Source organism: Numenius arquata, chromosome 7 (assembly GCF_964106895.1).
Source record: "Numenius arquata chromosome 7, bNumArq3.hap1.1, whole genome shotgun sequence".
NCBI classification, from domain to species: Eukaryota; Metazoa; Chordata; class Aves; order Charadriiformes; family Scolopacidae; genus Numenius; species Numenius arquata.
The window spans coordinates 254017-268874 of record NC_133582.1 but is presented as its reverse complement, the minus strand read 5'-3'; the positions used below and the strand labels follow the sequence as shown (position 1 = coordinate 268874).

The window sequence follows — 14858 nt, the reverse complement described above, 5'->3', positions numbered from 1 at the left end:
ATTTGTTTGTCAGTCACCTAACTTCCCAGAAAGCAGAGGAAAGTGCTCTACATCTCAGTTGAGACAGAATTCCTCGGTTTCTTGCTGGATGACTTTTTTTTTTTTTCCTTTTTCTTCTTCTATCTGCTGGGAGCAGCAGTTCTAGGGAGCGATTAGTGAGAAGCAGTGCTTCCTCCCTGGTGCATACAAACGCCAAATCTTTCAGGAAACAAATTGCAGTGAATGCTACAGAGAGAGAATTTATCTGCTATCACTTCGCAATTTACTATGTAATTTTACCTCCTTCTGATAATTTTCTTTTTTTTTTTTTTTTGGTTCTGCAGCTGCATTAGTCAGAACTTAAATAAATTAGCCTTTTAATGGACAATTTGACATAAGAGGTCTGTGAAAGGCATGTAGAAACACTCCTGACAATCCAGACATTTCGTTCTGACAATATTAACAACTTCTGCTGAAACCATTAGTACACAGCGGAATTGCACAGCATATGTGCTCAAGTTGTTAAGGCTTAAAATAGCAAGCCATTATGTAAGCAAATTTTAAGCATAATTTAAAGGAACTAAATTACAAACACCCTGTAAAAACACCTGACATACAATGAGGGAAATGTTTCCAAGTTGTCTTTCTTTCCAAGTACAAATCACTGACATTACACTAAAATGAAAGTCATTTCAGTGAAACCCAGGTCAGAAACAGGAATCTCTAGTATTTCAGCACTGATAGTCAGCATTACTTTCGCATGCTACTATGCTGAGTTAAATCAGTTCTCATTTATCTATAAAGTGTTTTACATCCTGATTTCTTCCCAGTCATCCTTTACGTATGCAAACACAAAAATGAGTAAGCAAACCGCTCTATTCTGCACAACTAACATTTCTGGAAAACACAGGAAAATGATGACAAAACTATTTTTCATCACTTGCTCCCAATTCTTTTCACTTCAAATTTGATCAAAAATTGTAACCCTAATGAAATCTGTGGAACGGCAGACAGACTGCCAGGGAGAAATAGATGGCTTAATCTGGAATGTCGATCTTCCACCCAGTTCTGCCAAACGTCATACAAATTTCACTTAGTTCAATACAACCACAAAATATTGATTCGAAATTTTTGAATTTTGATTCAGAGAAACGGCATTCGCTCATTCAAGGCTACTTTTGTACTCTAAAATGTATCTCCTTTTCCCTAAGGAGAAAGAGCCGTACGACTTCATATACCAGGTGTTTACAAAAGAAATGCATCTTTTTGTATTACCTAACCAAGTATTAGGAAAAAGTTTTACAGGAATGATGCGAGGAAAAAAGTGGTATTTTCAGGTGTTTTTTGCTCTCCAAGGCTGGGGTACCCCTGGAGGGAAGCAGAGTGAGCGCTGGCAGACAAGACCTCGGCAGGACTCAGCCGAGGGGGGCTCTGGCCAAGCCAGGGAGAAGCACCAGCAGGATGTTTTGCTGGCTCCTCTGCTGCCCGAGAGGAGAGTGAATGGAATGGAGAGAAGGAACTTGAACCCATTACCATTTTGGCAATTAAAATGCTGGTTCTGTACAGAACAGAACGAGAAGGATCCAGAGCGAAGGTGCAGACGCTCTATAAGGAACTGACAGCACCTAGAAAACTTCGTGCCAAATTAAAAGCAGGTGGTTACTCCTGACACCTTTTCTCTAAGCACCCACATGATTTCCTTCTGAAATGCTGTCTCACGTACAATCCTGTACTAGTAATGCTCTGCTTACTTCAGACGTATATACAAATGCTGAGTGCTCACAGAGAATAGGCTGCCACATCCGATAACAGTGTCTCTGAATACTAAGGTAACAGGAAAGGAGAGAAAACACTTGTACTTTTGGTTTTCAAACGCAGCCACTGCTGAGGTTAAGACTAATGTTACTAACACAGTGAATACCCTCCCTGCACAACCACAGGCCAGTCTGACTGCAGTCTGGAGGTGTGACAGAAACCATTTCCTCGTACTGACATGCAGGGGACGGCTACGCTGTGACACATGTTGGGGGGCACCACCTCTTCGTAACACCAGCACAGCACCAGCACCCACACCTCAAAAGCCACCTTGGGCTGTAATGACCTGGCGCTCCTTTCAGCTGAAGTCCAGCCAAGGGGGCTAGTTCCCACCACCTGAGGCTCGGGTTAAGTCTGGAACAGCAGCTTTGGTGGACCCGCCTGAGCAGAGGGGGTCAGTGGACAGTCCCCGTCCTGCTCGAGTCCTGCCCCCTGCTGTGCCCCGGTTGATGACGGGGACTGCCCTCTCCTATTCCACACTGGGCACAACCGGGAATACGCCAGGACCCGAGCCCAGGGCAGCCCGGCAGGTTTCTGAAAGGGCACCTACACCCTCAGAAAGGATTCGCCCCACCTTGCTCATTAGACTTATGTCCGGTTTTAAGAGGTTATCTTTCCCCTACGCAAATTATTTCAAATGCAAAAACCAAGAAGCTGATTCCACAAGAATTCTCTGGAGTTCTGCTGCAGCCAGAAGTGGAACACGGCAAACCATCAAAATCAATGTAAAATTCAAATTAAAATACTAAATTAGGTTTCCTGAAGCTGATGGACGGACCTGGCGTGCAAAAAGTCATACTGTTAACCAAAGAAATTTTTATGAAATAAAGCTTTATTGTACTTTATTACCTCCTCTACTTTTTAGCCTATTAATAATTCTCGGCTCTTAATTGCTTTCTTTTATTGTCCTAATTCTGACAACAGTCTTGGGTTTCCTTGCTGAGCTATATCTTTGAAGCGTGTGTTCAGCTAGGGGATTGGCAGGGCCCGGGCGATAGGATTCCTGCTCTCCCCCCCTCTCCTTTGGAAATTTTAGAATTTCATTTCAGTTTTTTACATTACTGTGTTTCCCAGTTAACTAACAACATTATAATAATAAATGATAAAAAGCATGGATTCTAACCACTTTGTCCTCCTTTGGGAAAGCATCCAAGGAAGCAGAATAAAAAGAGAAAAGAAAAAAAGAAGAGAAAAAGAATAAAATAGGCAAGTATTAATAGACAGATTTCAAAGAAATACAATTCTAATAACTCTCTACAAAGAGATAAGAACATAAAATTTCCAAAAAAAAAGAGCTTTAAATAAAAAGATTACATCACTGCATATGTATAAAACATGTTTTCCCACTCTAACCCACAGAAGCATAAACAATATAACAAGCAAAAGGCAAGTGACAAACGAATGGACACTTTTCCATTCCTGTGACTTGAAACAGTTGGTGAAAAATAGTTAAAATATATTCAGTTTTTTCCTGAGTAAAGATAAGCTGTATCATATGCACTCTAATAGTATAACGTTAACATATCACAGTAAACTATATTTTCATAGACTTGCTCTATTGACACCACCTGCAGGTGATGCAATGTAATGCATCTATTTATATTGAAATAACATAAATATAGGAAATTTTATGTCCGATACAACCACATAATTTATGCAGAATATGAATCTAATTTAATGACTCACAAGTACATCAGGTCTATGGGAAACTTCCAAAATAAAGATGAAATACTGTTTTTCTTAAGGGTTTGGTTTTTTGTTGACGTGACATTTCAGAAGCCATATTCAGTTGATGTTTAGCTCAAAGAAAGTGAAAAGGCCACAAACTGGTTCTGTTGTAAAGATGATTATCTGCTATAAAATTCGTGACCACTTTTAACTGAATTTATATTGAAATAAAGAGCGTTGCCGCATTCCTCTACAAAAGACTGGCACCTTAACACCACAGCAGAAAGTTAGCTCAACTTTTTTTTTTTTTTTTAATAGAAAAAAGATGAAAGATAATAAAACTATTCATGCAGTAAAAGAATATTTGTAAAATATTTTATCAGATACCATAGTACTGGATAATCAGCCAAAAATACTGACTGAATTGCAGCTGTAAATCCTGCCGCTGGGGTACAGGTGAGCGGCAGTTCCTCGCGAGGGACTGACTGAAGAGGGGGTGTTCTCAGACCCCCCCAGCGCTGTGGCAGCCGCTGCAGCTCACTGCGTGCGGACCTCAGGGAGGGAGGTTTATCTCACCTGCCTGGGAGCAGAATACCTGATACAGATTAATCTATAGTTTTCCGCTTAAAATAATTTCAAAATAAATTGACAGAACACTCACTGTGGTAAAAGTGGTTGGGCTTTTTTTCTAACCAAATAATTGGCTGATTTTATGTAAGAAAAAAATCTGTAAGTGTATAAAAGAAGTCTAAAATGAAACAGAAGTTCAATAAAAATTTCTCAATGTGGAGATTTACCTGAGCAAAACAGTTTTTTCTTTCATTCTATGCAAAACAGGTATGTTTTCTTAAAGCCATTATTCAGTAAAACTATACACTATGTATTCTTTTGTTTTAATTAACTCTGTGATTCCACAATCACTAAATACATTATTATTCTTTACACACACCTCGTAACGAAGTGATGAATGAAACACCTCAGTAAAATGAAGCATGAAATGCCAAACTTAAGGTGAACAATCCGCAGCGTGACAACGTCAAGGAGGCTTTTTCTTAAGAGTACACATCAGAGGACTTACATTGTTTGATCGCAGAGAGACACGGCCTCCACATCGAGCACAAAACTTGGTCCGGCAATAAGAGCACAAATGGCCACAACCATCTGCAAACTTTGTTTTATGACAGATTCCACATGTTGGAGCATCATCCTTGTGCTCTCCCTGGTAACGGCGGGCTTCTTCCCCTATCTTTCTTACTTGCTCTTTATAGCTCTCAAATTGTTGATGCAACCTCCTGCATAGATGAGAAAAAAGTTTATATAGCAAGAATAGGAGGAAATAACACTACTGTGTATTTCTTTCTTTCAATTTATAACTCTACCTAATATTCTCAGCATATTCACAATAATAAATGTACCTCGTATCACATACACACTGCACATGGAAGACTGTACAGGAGAATCTGAAGGAAATAATAACAGACATATGTATTCCTATTAGGTTTACTTCAAAGCTCGTGAGAAAATCATTTCACTTGACCAGAAATAGGAAAAGATGGCAAAAAAAATGCATAAACAGAGGTATCTACCATGTACAGAATAAAAGCAGAAACATAACTGCCTAAGCGAATTTACATTGTTTTTTAATGAACATTATTTATACAGCAGGCATAATAAATCAATCTTCAGTTACAGTGTCACACTTCTATTTTCATAAATCTAAATTACTAACACATAAAATTTCAAAACACGCTTTACAATTACACTGGCCCTACAAGAACACGAGAAGAGCTTTCTGTGTCAGATCTACGTATTACCAACCCGTTGTGTTCCCCCCCGTTAGGTATGAGAGACCACTCAAGGTTACAGACACTTCCTCCAGCTCAGCTGTAGGAGCATAGAGCAGTATTAGCAGGTACAGGGATTCCCAAGAGGAACACTGGCCTGCTCAAAGAGCTGGCGGGTACTTCAGAGAAGTAGCATTTCTCCTCCGACTGCCCCAAAGGACAGCCAGCCGGACACTGCGCCCACCCAGCGGCCAGGCACCCCGCTCCCCACACAGCTCCCCGAGCATGAGCGCAGGGGGGAGCACCCAGCCCCCCAGCCTTCACATCCCCTTCTGTCAGTCAGGAGTAATAATTAAATATTTAGTGATAAAAATATTTCTTATCATTATGATATTATCTCTGAGGAGAAATGAGTTCTCCTGCTGGTTTTTCTGAGATTTTCTTGGCAAAGATGAAGCTCCAGAGGGGAAGCAGCTAAAGGTCCAGGCACTCCCAAAAGGGGCAGTCCATCTCCTCTCCAGTTCTGATTTTGGCATCCCCGTGATCCCTCTCAGTGATCTAGCCAACGAACCTGAACTGAAAAATTAATTCCGCTAAAAAAAATATTTTTTTTTTTTCCCCCATCATTTTGCTTCCCCGGTCACTCTGCTCCGAGCAGGGTGCTGGGGACCTGGGAGGGAGGTTGGACATGAGCTCCTGAAGGCAGACATGAAAAGGACCAGTAAAGGGCAGGATCACCCTTTTTGCAGCAACGAACTCAGCTGCCATGAATCTTAATTTACCCCGTCACAAAGCTAATTTGAAAGGACCATATCTCAGCTGTTAACTATCCTACCATTCATCAAATCACAGGAGAAAGAAAAAGGTCTGTGGATGCTCCAGGACAGCACCGCAACCTACAACCTCTATTGTCACGAGCTTGGCTGAGACCTCAGACCCTCGAGGGGCAGGGTCCCGCAGGGCACGTCCAGCAGCTCGGCCCTTTCATCCCCCCGCGTGCAACCCTGGGGCTCTTCACACACATTGCCAGGTGTTGCTTCAAATCTACATCTTCATGGGTAATATTTAAAAAAGCATGAAAAGCTAAATAGGTTATTAATAGAAACAGGGAATCTTGAGTTGAATAGATTATAACAAGACCTCTGCTCGGGTCTTGATGATTGTCCCTCATCTCCGCTTCCTGCTCTGAGCTGCCCACTCCCTCAGCCAGCATCGGGACGCACACCATTCAACCAGTGTATTTCTAGTGAGACAATTCCCTGTTTCTGTTGGATTTTGTGCGCGTGTGTGTTTGTGTGTGGTGGACTTGTTTTGACTTTTAATATCTAAGTAATCAGTGTTATTTGTAAAAAATACTCTTTTGGTGGATATTTTTACTTTAAGATGATATTCAAGCCCAGAAAGTAATAATTCAAATTAAATAAAGAATTGTGGTAAAATACACATAATCCATCCATTTGGACAGGAATATCACCTCTCGTAACTACATAAATCAACCAACTCTCATACTCAAAAGAGTGACTTTATACAGGCACATTCTAGTGAGGATGCAGCAATAGCAAAACCAAAGAAGCCAAACAACCTATTCTCCCTCACTGCAAACACGATGCATTACACCGAATGCTTTATGCTAATGAAAAACTTGGCAGGAGTAGCAAAGGATGTTTGGGGTTTATTTTTGTTTTTTACTAACCTTCTTAAAAACCTTTACAGTATTGAGTAGACAAGAAAAGTAGGTCAAAAGAATTAGGCAAAATACCGGAGAAACTTAATACTTTTGGCCACATTATTGGATTACACATACGATTTAACTTATCTTGCACAGCTGCTCACTTATAACACATAAAAACAACTGAGGGCATTTAGGAATTTGTATAATAACCAGCTTAAAGAATGCAATTAAATAATGGAGAGGTCTGTAGGTAAATTTCTTATTACATCAAATGTTCTATTAAAAAATGGAACCATGGAAACTGAATTCAGTTCTCCTCCACTGCCGCAGAACTAAAAGCTCTGGCTCTTCACCAAGGTGGGAAGGGAAGGCAACAGCCAGCACTGCTCCTCCTCCTGTTCTTTTCCAATCAGACAGTCTACACCTGATTTTTTTTCCGAGCTCGTATCAAGCTCAGGCAGTGCATTAATACAACGATATTTTGCCCTTCTGTGTGCACTAAGGGGCAGCCGACACACCAGCAGCCAAGCAAAACTTGAGTGGGAGATTTCATTTCTTTATAAATAAGTATCACTTATTTATAGATTTCTTACTTCCCACATCAGTGTAAGACCCTTTTCACCAAGAAGGGTTCAAACCCAAGTGCTCATCTCCCACATCAGGCTCAGCATCGCTGGAGAAATCCTGATGTTTTATCTGCAGTAGAAAAGGAATTGGAGGAACCGGCTGCAGAATTCATGGAGCAGAAAGAATCTTACCTGGCCCAGGGCAGGTCTGGTTCAATCACTTCTCTTGCAAGGTTTTGATCACCTTTCCCACCATTCTGAGGAATGACAGGATCTCAGTATCTATGGCTATTCTATAATGATGGGAACAAATCCCTCCCAACAGGTTTGCCTTATACAGAAGTATATTAAGTATTAAGCAAGAACTAAAATACAGATGGCTATTTTTCAAGTTTGGTCCTTAACTTCCAGGCTGTAGAGCACATTTTCATCAGATGAAAGGAAAACTTAAGTTTATTAAATATTCCTTAATGTAAAAAAACACCTAAGAGTTAGGTTAAAGACTTAATAGCAGCATATGATACAATGGATTGGGGCACCCTTGAGGCAGATAGCAATTCAACCCCCTCCGACAGAAAGAGCAAGCAGGCTACTACGCAAGAGCAATATATGCGTATATCCACACCATTTTTCATAACGCACCCCAAAACTCATCTAGTTCTGCTACTGAGGTCAATGGCATACCCAGAAAGGGGAGGTTTCCTCACCCACACCGCCTCCAAAGATGAAGGGGAAAAATAAAACAAAGATTAGAACAAAAAATAGAGAAAACTATTCCAGGACTTAACACTGGACCTATATAAGCCAGACTGAAGAAATTTCATAGAAATTTTCCTTCAAAAGTGAGAAATACAGGAGGCAGAAGATGGCCAGAGGGAGCGATGCGCTGCACATGTACTCCTCTTACAGTCTCCACGCACATCAGGACACAAGTATGAAATCAAATTCATTCAAATTTTATAGTACCTATTAATAAATATTTGTTAAAAATCACCTTTCAGATGTGTTCTGTAACACAGCAGTAACAGACTATTTTATTGCTTTTTTTCTGTTTTACTTTTAAATTCCTAGAGCGTATACCTATCTTAAATATTCATACATATACATTTAAGATTTTGAAGTGACAAAATGGTGCACTTGCATATTTATGCTGTATCTGCACAAATTTTCTAAAAATGTCAGAGATTTATGTCACCTTTATACACAATTACTTTTTAAATTATTTTTAAACATAGCATGAAACTGTATTTTTTACTTAAAAATCCAGCAGATGGCACTACAGATTGCAGTATCACTCTCCAACCCAAACGATTCAATCTTGGGACTCTTAAAACACCTGATTTAACATTCTAAAAATATTATGCCCTGTCATGAGTTCATGTTAGCAGAAAAAGCGCCACCTTCTAAGTGACAGAGGCTTAAGTGACTGTCCCCCAGCAGCTATTGCATGTATGGAAAAAGCTGAGTAAAATGCAGTGCTTTCCCCTCTTCACCCACACCACACAAACACAACCACACAGAGCTTAGACAATCTTTTCCAAAACAAAAAAAATAATTCAAAAATACAAACTCAGATTTGTCCCCACACATTTTCTTCTGCTGTAGATGTGTAAAAGACTAGTACTTCCTTGACACGATGGTAGGGTAACATATCTGGACAAACCAGCCAGAATTCCAGCGGTTCTGGATGTTTAATATGCCCATGAAGGCAACAGCTGCCTCTAAAAACTCCAAGTGCTGTGTTGAAGCTGAAAACCATTGATGAGCAGCTCTATAAGGCTGGAATTACCTGGCTCTCACTGGGTGCCCGGTTGCTCTGCCAGAGCTGGGGGTCCCATCCCACGCGGATGTCCCCAGAGGGAGCACATCTCCCACAGGGCACCTCACGTCTGTACCCGGCACCAGCGCTGTAGCTGGGAAAAGCTGTCAATTCCTGATGGGCTTTGGGAACACGGGCTTCAAACCAGAAAGCCAAGACAGGCAACCCAGGCAAGATGCTATGGATGGTTTTGTCTGAATAAAGGGAAACGAGGAGCTTTGGGGGAATCCAGCACGTGTTGACTGGAAGAACAGCTGAAGTTCAGTGAAGAAATCTAGATATATGTGCTGGTTACTTCATGCATCATCACATCACATAAATCTGTTACTAAAATTTATACCCTCTGCACAAGTAGGACAAATTAAGGTTGAAGAGTAAATAAACATATCTAACTCTTCCAACTCTGCAGTGCTTGATGTAGCAAGGTTCACATGGGAGCATATTTGAAGCCCAGGGTGTTTTTGAACGTTTGGGGTGTATTGTTTTTTAGTACAGATGACACCTGGTTTGGTGGTTGGTTTTATGAAGATCAAATAACTTCTGAATGTACTCATATTGGAAAATACTGTACTCCAGAGTGAATTGGGATGTTATGTTAATATTCCTTTATTTTTACTATTGCTATACTTTTTTATTCAGTGTGAACTGCCATTTTAGAAAATGGAATACTATTTGTCCGTAAAAAACACTCGCCGAAGGCAAGCAAGACATGGGTCTGTGTAAGCTGTGAAACAGGTAGGAATTAATCAACTGATTTTTAGAGCAAAAAGGGCCACGTTTGTGTAAGAGTAACACAGGCATTGATCGAAGGTCTGCAAATGGAAGAGTTAACGGCTTCATTATCTTGAGGGTGTTGGGTTTCCTCCTCCACAAACTGGCTGCTTCTACCCGCTTTGCCGTTACCTACTGCCCAAACTTCTCACTTTTCCGTGACTTTACTTACCACCCGTTTGACCTGTCCCTATTCATATTTCCTGTAGGGCTCGTCTCTCCCTCCTACACTTTTTTTTTAATAAATATAAATCATAATAATTATTATATATGACTACACGATAGCATGTCCTATATAATAAAAACAACAAATATTCCTCAAAATCACGGATTTCGCCTGGGCTGAAGGTTTCTTCATTCTCCCCTGTTTGTTCAACGCACAACTATGGATCCACTCTGTTATTGTCTCAGCTTGGTCCTCACCTGCTGTCCATGGCATTTTTCACCTCACCAGCATCAGCCCTTTCTCCTCCACATGCCAAGATCCCGTCTTCCTCCCTGTTTTATTGGTGCAAACACCAGCTTGACCATGCTTGTAATGTGCAGGTCTGTTTCTCTACCTCACATTTGTCTCCTTCTGTCCAAACCAAAGTGTTTGGCACAGGTTACCGGCTCCTGTCACGGCTGACACGTACATCAAACTCCATAAACTGAAACAGAGATTTCCTTCTACCTCCAGGAAACCTTAACAACCACTTCCATTCTGCTTGCCCCTTGGGACCAATAACTACTGTGCTACACTGCACTCACACCTATTTAGACCTTCACCTCAAAATGCTGTATGAGCCCTGGAGATTACTTTTGCAAATTAAAAAAACCCACAAAACCCCACAAAACAACACCAAAGTTTAGCTAATTTCATACACGGCCAGCTTAAACATTCAGCTGTCATCAGCTCACCCCTCAGTTCCTTCTCTCTTCAGTGCAAGCCTGTCCTGCTGATAGTCTAATCACAATCCTGCAACAAATATAATTTAATTTATTTTATCTCTCTCTTTGTATTCCTCCGATGAGCCCCCTTTTCTACTGCATAAAATATAAATGGCTTATCTTCACCTTCAAAGACTTTCACAGCCTATTTCCACCCTGCCTGTCATTTCTTACTCAGTACTGAGACGCTTCTGCTGAAGTTAAACTATTAAGCAAGAATCTTTGGGGTTTTCCCTTTGCTGTCCCTAACGCGGGGGTGTTAACACCACCACCCCGTTATCCTCCCTCAAACTCTCCTTTGCCTTGATGCCTACAAAGATCCAGACCAAAATTAGGTTACTGGTATGCTAAAACTTTTACTTATCAGGCCAGAAAATACAGACTCCCCTGTCTGCTCCTATTATTGTATTATTTGCTTTATACTTACAAAGCAGGCTGCCCCTGTGGCAAAGACTGCCTTTTCTTCTGCGTTCGTAAAAACCCCCACTCAGAAGGGTTATAGTCCGTGACAAGTGCTTCCAGGCAATATGGTAATACAAATTTCCAAATATGATTCAGAAATTCATTAAGTTACTTTTTTATTTCTTTTAATCATTTTATGATTCTAGTCACTTCTCGGTTTCCGACCCTCAGGCAATATACTCCCGCTCTTCCCCACATCCACAAGGGACGAAGTGTTTGTAGTGAACGTTGGTATTTCCTATACGCCCATGACGCCAGGAACCAGGAGCAGCACAACCACAAAGCATCTCATTATGAGGCTTATCATTATGATAACGTTCAGACTCGGCCAAGACGAAGGTTTCACTTATAGACCTCACACGGAAGCTTAGACCTGGCCACCAGGGCTGGAATTAAAAGCTGTTCACCGGTAACGGGTACTTTTGCCCTCTATACAAGTTATCTTCATTCCAGTCCCCTCCTCATCTCTGACCAAGCGCATACCACCTGGCAGCATCCCCACAAGACTGCACAGGCTGGGGCAGAATGTCCCTCACCTTGGCTAGAAAATGCCCCTCCTCATCACCTGGGAGCAGAGGCAAAGTGGGGTGGCTGCGGCTTCACTCACGGAGCTCCTTGCACCAGCAGGAACAGGCATTTTCAAGTAAAACTAATGTTTTACTAAAGGCAAGTTTTCTGCAAGCATATAAGCAAGCTCATTAAGTAACTTGCATAAAATTTTTCAGCTTCCCGGAAGTTTCCTAATGTAGGTTACTGGAAAACTTTATTTTCATATACTTCTATTTGTTTTTTAAAAATAACCCCAGCCCACAAGCAAACTTCCTCCTTACACAGCTGAAGAGCTGTGAGTCAGAAATGTATCTACAATAAGGAATTTACATTCCAGCTTCCCACAGCTCCTCCCAAATGACCGTTACCCTTTCTGAGGTATAAAAGACAAAAAAAAAAAAAACAAACCACCCAGATAACTAAGCAAACAATGCATAATAGTACTAAAAAAGGCAGAGCTGAGGAATTCCACAAGAAGCTGTGTATGTCTTGTATTAAAAAGCACTTACACACTCAGATGTACTTAGTACTGAAGGAATCAATGCCTTCCATTGAAAAAATTATTAATGGTTATCCCTTCTCTGTTTTAAAACATACATTCTTATGTCACGGCTTCTACGAAAAATGCAAATAATTTAAATCAACTGGTTTTTGTCTTGTCTTTTTTTTTTTATTCCGAGTTCATAAAAATATGAAAACCGATACCACTACTAAAAAGATGTTCCATTCCCCTCAGGTGACTACTTCCACTACCTTAAGTAAGAGCACAGCTCCTGTGCTTTATGGTAACTGTGTGCAGAAAAGCTTAACTTCCAAACGTTAAAGGCTTATTTTTCATTAAAAGTGTTTCAGTGCATTAGGAGGGGTTTTATGGGGTTTTTTTTGGAGGGAAAACTTACATTTCATCAGTGAAGAATTATTTGGAATTTGAATGTTGAAACAAGGCTGAGAGAGGAGGGAGAAAACACCTTTCCACCCAGTACAGCTCCATCCCAACAACATCTCTGGACCTAGAGCCCTTGCACTTTTGGGAACCTCTGTGCCCCCTCCCTTGGCCTTTTTAAGGAGATATAAGAGCTTCCACCCAACTCTGTTATGAGCCAGGACCTGGAAACACGTTCTCCTGGCATAAGCCTTATTCATCATGTCCCAGCTGGCTTGCACAAAACGAGGAGAAAGACCTCTAGGTCACAGCACAAGCACACAAAACACTGAAAGGGCAACACAAATCCAGAATACAAGAAAAACAGATGAAATATATGATCCACCCCTCTGAGGTGGAGAGGGAACTGCAAGTGATGAAGGTTACACCAGGGTGGAAGAGGCTTCAGCTGGCTGTCTTAGAGAACGAGAGCCTTGTCAGAAGAGGTCACCGCAAGAGAAGTCCAGCATTTTAGACTAGCCATGAGAGTAGGTTCCACATAAAGCCCCCCATGTAAGCTTGTGATGTAAGTACAAGCAAAAGAGATAGCATCAATGACTTAGAAATGTTAATGAGTCAAAGGATGGTGAATGTAAAATGGTGGCAAAGAGCTACCTGCTCCTCCATACAGGAAAATGTCATAGCTCCACTAATCTAACAAGTTTTTAATATTATCCAAGTAAAATTTTTAATTACACTGGCCACAAATAATTACACTGACCACAAATAATGACACTGCTCAAATTCGGTGGCACAAGGCTTAATATACTATGAGTCTCATCAGGTGAGGGAGCCTGCACATAGTTCCACACCCAAATAATGCTCATAAACATTTGTCCCGAGGCCCCTTGGAGACGGGCCTGCTTCTTGTTTTCGAAACTACAAGCAATAACCATAGTCGTCAATGGTTTTGTCACTCACATCTGAACATCACATTCAACAAAACTCTCTTTTTTGAAAAGCAGGAAATGGCAAGCTGTGGTACAACACATATTATCTTTGGTCTCCTGGAAGAGAGCCCAGCATGGCTCCAGCATCAGACCCTCCGCGCCTCAGGGCAGCAGCTGCCTCGGCACCGCACTGCAGAACCCAGCCCTATTCGCTAAACGTTCAACCCTTCTGCTTCCCTTACCATCCTGTTTTAACTATAGCATCTGCCCTTCCAGCTACTGTTTGAACTTCACTTACTCATCACCAGTCCCACGGGTTTGACTCTTCTCCCATCCCACTGCTCCCAGCTTCCCAGGCGAGCAGACTCCTGTCCCCAACACAGTCAAGTCAGCACTTTTCTAGAACACAGAATAGATATATAAAGGTACATGAAGTTGTATCATGCAGAGAGGAGACATATCTCTACCCATGTGCTTTATACTTTTATGCTTCCCTGAGCAGCCCCAATAGGCCACCTTTGGTTCTCCACCGCTAATGTGACCTAAGGAAGGGGGATGGAGCGAAACAGTCACTACCATCACGAAACTGGGAAAATGATAATGGGAGTGAAAGAATTAAAAAAAAAAAAAAAAAACCACCAAAAAAACACCAACAAAAAAACCCCATAAGATAGAGGGGGGTAAGAGAAAAAGCCTCAACTGTAGAAACAGTTGATTGCAGGGGACACCAAGCACAGCACTGCAAAGACCTCCACAGAATCAGCAGACTACCCAAATAGTGTTCTGTCTAGAGACGTGGTGGGATGTTGGAGCCCGCAAAGTCACCAGGACCCTCTCTGTCAGGCTTCCTCCTTCCAGTGCTGTACACAGACAGTTGGGCCAGAACCAGAAGAAGAATGGTGAGAACACCCTACAATGTGCCAATGCCTTGTCCTTTGGTCTTAACCAGTACGGGCATTTTTGTACACCTCCTACCTCTGTGGACAACCTCACCAGTATCAGTCATCCCACATAACCATCACAGCTCTGCT

General features: G+C 41.4%; 1 protein-coding gene across 1 annotated transcript in view; it reads right to left on the bottom strand.

The window, feature by feature from the left end:
- Positions 1–2881: 2881 nt before the first annotated feature.
- The window catches only part of LOC141466726 (regulating synaptic membrane exocytosis protein 1-like), a 102252-nt gene continuing 90275 nt past the window's right edge, over positions 2882–14858 (bottom strand). Inside the window, exons 2-3 of the mRNA XM_074150799.1 lie at positions 4541–4754; positions 2882–2929 (exon numbers count right to left, since the gene is read on the bottom strand). Of these exons, the coding sequence (XP_074006900.1) occupies positions 2882–2929; positions 4541–4754 (262 nt within the window). The remainder of the gene's footprint in view (positions 2930–4540; positions 4755–14858) is intronic.